Below are 6,000 nucleotides of genomic sequence, written 5' to 3'. Positions count from 1 at the left end.
CCTGTTTTCGGGGCCGTTCAGACAGCGGACCCGCGGAAGATTGCGGAAAACTAAAGCCGCTAGCGGAAAGCTTCCGGTTGGGCGTGTTGCCTTCAAAATAAAAGCACAATAATCTGTACATTGAGGAAAAGGTGTCAAACCTGTTTTTCCACTTGCACCAAACAAAAGCACAGAGTGGAAATGTGTTATAATTATATAATAATACCAAGTTTAATTTAAGATAGCATTATATACTGTGTAGCCAGCACTTAGAGCCACACCAGGCACTGCTTACTAGGACTTTTCCAAGTTCATGTCATAGATTTTCTTAAAAAAAAAAGAAGCTGTACTCCAAATACTTTTAAAGTTATGAATTTTCTGATTTTGGCCCTCAGAGCAAAATTTCAGCACATAGTGATTCTGTGTCTGTGTCTTCTAAACCTCACCCATTGTTTATTTTTCACTGGTTTGGGATGAAATTTGTCCTGAACATCCAAGGAAATTCTTAAGTGCGTTGTTTGGTATTATTAAATCACTACCTCACCTTCATCCAAGTCCAAAAAAGATGTTATAGCTTTTACCCCTCTCTTGACCAGACGTTTTGATATTAATGACTTGGAAATCAAAGACACCTCCTTCTCACACCCGCTGGCTAAGAGATGTTCTATATTTTATAAAACTGGAAAAGATTCAGCTTTCGAATAGGGGCCTGTCTTCCAAATTTGATGTCATCTGGGGTCCATTTTTCCAATATTTTTAAAAGAATTAAATGATCTCATGAGCAACTGTGATGAAACAATGCATAAAAAGTGTGCAGGCTCTTAGCTAAGTGCCTGTTTATCACACAGCGTGCCCATGTTCATGTATGCCAACATTACAATGTAAAATATCGAGAAACTGGCAAAAGCCTGAACTGCCATGAAGCTTTGAAGTTACATTTTTAAAGAAACAATACAACCATGGCTCACTAAATGATTTTGAATCTGGGCTAATTAAGTTTACAGTAGTTTACAGCACGAGGAGTTATAAAGTAGAGTCACTGGTAAGTCAAATTGTCAGGAGGAAGTGATCACAAGAGGAAGCAATACAACATATTGCCACTGATATTTTGTCCCTTCCCTACTGCTTAGTGCCCATTTCATTGTGAATATCATGTATATTAAATATTTTGAGCAGCTTAGCAACACAGAAACAATTTTATGAAGAAAAATTATTGCATGACCTTAAAATCACTCATTTTGTTAAACCGCCTGAATAAAACAGACCTCAATTACTCCTCATCCAGTGATTCTGCACAAGATAGATGTCAAACACACATACAAAACACACAATCTTGGTCTATCTTGTTATTTTTAAGGCACAGTCGTTGCAGTTTTATCAAGCACGGTACCTTTCACACAGTGTTAGTCATGTCATTTCATGTGGTGATCAATACTGGTGAAATGACACAATCCCTTTATGTTATCTTCAGTATCACAACAGGGTAAAAAAAAATAGTAAGTAGACCATCCTGAGTTGGTAAACTGTAGAAAACTATCATGGCACCTTGTCCCCCGGTGGCACTAACACTAGCAGTGCATTCATTGCTGCCAACTGTTGATTCAGACATCTCCATTTATAAATTGTTTTTTATATATTGATGCCAAACACCTCCAAAAATGACCTCAGCCCGTCTGTCAGGCCCTGAATAACAAATTCGATTTCACACCACAACATTTCTGTTTTTCCCGTTGCTGGCAGCTAGATGTCGAGGAAATGTTCACTGATGCAGAGTGGTGAGACAACTTAAGAAAGGAGCTCTGTTGAGCGCTGCGTCCCAAACATTCTCAGGATATCTTCGGTCATGCTCCTGCACGTGTGATCATAACAATGGCAGCGCTGTTTAAAGTTTCAAAACGAACTGTCAGGTTCCTGCTTTTGCATAATCAATGTAACCACATTCCTCTAACATGGAACAATAACAGTACATGTCCTGACACTTTAGGACAGCTGTAGACACATCATCAACAGCTCCCCCTTACCTTGGTCCCCACACATTCTGCCTCATCAGGGCAGTTATGGAAAACAGAGACTAATGAAAATCAGATCTTAATCTATTCAGCGGAGACCCTGACTCGAGAGTATTCTTGTCTTAATCTCAGTATAATTGCGCCTTTGATGTGCACTTAAACTTGATTATCGGTAAAGACTTTATTTCATTATGAAACAGCACACTGTTGTAGTGCAGTGTTACACACTTGGATAAAAGGGGCTTATGTGAATTTGGGGAAGATTATGTGTGCCGTTGCCAACGAAAGCTTTTAAAAATAACAGAATTCCAGCATTTAAACTCAGACGTGGCGATGTAAAACAAGCGATATCACGGCAGGTCATGCAAGGACGAAAAAAACATGAGGGAAGAAAAAATAAACAAATTCTAATAAAATTAATCATAATGAATCTGTTAAAGTATGAAAATAAATGGTGTGTGATGTGAAGCATCAAAGAACAGATACACAGTGGGGTCCAAAAGTCTGAAACCACAATGAAAATCTCTAATATTTTAACGTAAACCTGGAAATAATCAGAAAGTTTGAGGTTTTCAGAAAGTAAGTGTCAGAAGTCATTCTGTTATTCTGAGTGAAGAGGGGCTTTGGCAGTCTCAAATCCTGGTTGGACTAAAGATTTCTAAGGGGGCAGTGCATGGCAGTCTAAAAATGCTTTGCAGAAACTGGATCAGTCGTGTCCAAAGCACAATCAGGCAGACCCACACCATCAGAAGATCAATACAACAAGCTCTTAATGCCAACAAGTTCAATAAAAGACCAAAACCAACAACACTTTCAGGTTTCTCTAACATGTATATTTGTCTGCTTGTTCCTACTGAAAAATGGCTCCCAAATATATATTTATTTATGACTCATGACTCTGACAGTGATTGAACGGAAGATTTAATCAAGTACTGTACTTGTACTTGTATTTATAGTATTTCCATTTTCTGCTGCTTTATACTTCCACCCCACATTTTGGAGGTGAATGTTATACTTTAACTCCCCTACATTTATTTGATAACTTTAGTTACAAGTTACTTTGCAGATTACATTATTACAAGCCAACACAGCGGCCAAATGAACGGCCGCAGTTCGAGTCACACCACTGGATACTGGAGACACCTGGAGACATTTCCAGCTGTTTTTGTGGTGACAAACAATGCTGTTTTACATGGGAGGTCAGCCCATCTCCATCTGTGATCGTAGCGACCAAAACAGGCATTTTAAGCCAAACCATGAATGTTTTTTGTGCACAAACCTAACCAGAACATAAGCACAGTGTTATGACGAGAGAAATAGAGAAAACCAACCAACACAAAAGAGTCCAGTTTCAACTTTCCCATGGTTTCACCGAAACGAACTTAGCAACATTTATTCTGGGGATTGGCTTGTCGTATTTTCAACATGATATCTTTACTTTTACTCGAGTATGACTTTTGGGTACCTTTTACAACACTGCTCATTTATGATCTTTTAATTTTGGACAACAACAGAGCTTCATGACAGAGATGATTAAGACATATCAGGCTTTGGCTCCACAGTTAGTAGACTGAATTCAATGTTTATTTTAGTCTTTTGGGGCTTTTTAGCCTTAGAAAACTATTAAATATCGCCAGCCTTGTTCTTTAAGATGTGCAAACTATTCCTCAGAACATGATGGAGGTGAATATACTGAAACTATTACCTAAATATGATGGCAGAAACTGCATTAGAGGAACGTGCAAGACCTGCTATACAAGTGAACACAACCAATAATGAAGGAGTGCACAGAGAATTTAAAATATTTATTGAGTATCATCACAGACTACAAGTGAAACAGCAGTGAAATCAGCAGCCAGGAACGGCTGTTAGAGTAGCTCCAAGTAGCTGTCCTGAAAATCCTGATTCATTCATTCTTTCATTCATTCTTTCATGATACTGCATGTGGGACACCAGATAAAAGACTTCATCTCTTCATGTCAAAGTGTTTACATGGTTTACAACGAACCCTTCAAAAGGGGAGAAAAGGCACATCAGTTGAGAGAGGTGTTGTCCACCAGGGCACTGTTAACAAAGAAGAGTTGCCACTGACTCATAGTTCCATCTGAGCGTTCAGCAGCTCTTTTAAAAAGTGGCACACAACACCTGCCATTAATATTTTTATGCATAATAACACTTAAAATATCTATCGTTCTCGTGTCACCTAAATGTAAAATTCCCTAGAGTCTGTTTTGGAAAAATACAAAGAAATATAAAACATATATTTAAAAAAAGCTCATAAACAGTATCTGTTGCTGTGCAATACAAATCTAGTGTTTTTTCAGCCCTGTATAGAGACCTAAGTGTGCGTTCACACTGCTTAGCAACACAACAATAAAACCCTACAATCCATTCACAGAGTTGAGTGACAGTCCAATTGTTGTCAGAACATAAAATTAACAAGTTTGCCGGACAGTACAACATGTCCATGTCTGAACTTGTGCCAATCAGAGTTTTAAGCTTCTGTGTTCTCCTACTGATGGAATAATTGTTCAGCTGGTGAGTGCAACACAGAAGAGAAGCTGCTTAAAGCTATATAAACAGTTCTCAAGACACATTTTTAGGGAAAAGATCAGAACCACTTCAAAGCACAAGAACCTGGCATGACAGTGGGTAATGTGCTCTTGGAAATGTCTACGTAAAGGATGTACTCAAAGTTGAAGAGAATGCGTTAGGGATGCCAGTTCTGTAGGAAATTACAGTGCTACCTTTAGGGCCTCCTCTACCATAACTTGCTGCTGCTTTAAGGCCATGAGGATTTTTAAGCACTTTTAGTATTTTTTCCAAAGAGTTGGAGGTTGCTGATGGTGGTGGGTGAGCAATAAGAAGCATCAAAACGATCTATCGATAAGATAGATCATTTTGAGGCCTGTTAAGAGCTTTTCTGGAGGCTTTTAGAACCAGCAGATTAAATTAAATACATAAATTGGCTTGTTAAAAACTAGACGCTGACTGAACTCCATAGTATTCCAGCACAGAACGATCCATCGGCCACGTTGCTTGCAGGCAGGACACACAGTTCTTGTGGGTTTCATTGAGGGCTTTACTTAACGATGACGATCGACGTTTTGTGGATGGACTCCATGACAGCTGCAAGGCGACTGCACAGGTCGTGGGCCTGGCTGACGTGGACTTTGGGTGGGTCTTTAAGAACTACTGCGTCAGCTGAACCGTCCAGAACCCTGGGCAGAAACTCACCCAGCTTCACCTGCAAAGACTCTGAAAACAAAAGAGGCCAGAAGAAATACAGCCGTTTATTTAATTTAGGGATTCCTTTTAGTCAGACATTTGTTTAAGGTTTTGACACAAACCTTTGGCTTTGCGAATGTTTCATGAGTAAGTAAAAGCATTTAACATGCTTGTGAAGCCTCAGGAACACCTAATACATTTTTTCAATATTAGCTGATTTGTTTAAGATGTGCTGATACATTAATTCATCTAATCTTACCGTCCATATCCTGGCCCAGGCAGCAGCACCAGTGGCTGCGGATGCTCTCCATGGCGTCCCGGTCTTCCTGGGATAAAGCCGAGTCCCGGCTCATCAGGTGAAGGCAGGGGATGACGGCCTCGTCCATGACGGCGATGCCCTCCTCCACATTCGTCTCCTCACCGCTGCAGAACAGCCGCGATGCGCTTTCATTCAGTACCTGTGAGGTGGATGTTGGGACGAGAAGAAGATAGTAAGAGTTATTGTCACACAGTGTGTTTGATCAGTTGACAACACAGTCCTCATGAAGCATTGGAGGGAATTACAGATTCAGATTCCCACATATACTGTATGTTGATAAGCATATTGTTAGTGCATAAAAATTATAATCAGATTATTTGTTATTTTCATGGAATGAAAATTTTAGAAATTTTATATTGCAACGATTTTCTTGATATTTAAATCTTTCTGCAGAAGGATTGAGCTTTGTACATTCATGGTTAAAAAAATAAGAACACTTCTGTAGTCATACACTCTGACTGTAGG

At 39.4% G+C, this 6,000-nt stretch overlaps 1 protein-coding gene across 2 annotated transcripts in view; it reads right to left on the bottom strand.

Annotated features, from left to right (window-relative positions):
- Positions 1-3,778: 3,778 nt before the first annotated feature.
- The window catches only part of usp28 (ubiquitin specific peptidase 28), a 35,807-nt gene continuing 33,585 nt past the window's right edge, over positions 3,779-6,000 (bottom strand). For both annotated transcript variants that reach the window (XM_073479242.1, XM_073479241.1), the window contains 2 exons: positions 5,476-5,674; positions 3,779-5,246 (listed from right to left, as the gene is read on the bottom strand). In XM_073479242.1, coding sequence (XP_073335343.1) covers positions 5,071-5,246; positions 5,476-5,674 — 375 coding nt within the window. In that variant the 3' untranslated portion in view covers positions 3,779-5,070. The remainder of the gene's footprint in view (positions 5,247-5,475; positions 5,675-6,000) is intronic.

Source organism: Pagrus major, chromosome 13, assembly GCF_040436345.1.
Source record: "Pagrus major chromosome 13, Pma_NU_1.0".
NCBI lineage: Eukaryota > Metazoa > Chordata > Actinopteri > Spariformes > Sparidae > Pagrus > Pagrus major.
The sequence above is the reverse complement of the archived record's forward strand: the minus strand, read 5'-3'. Positions and strand labels throughout refer to the sequence as shown.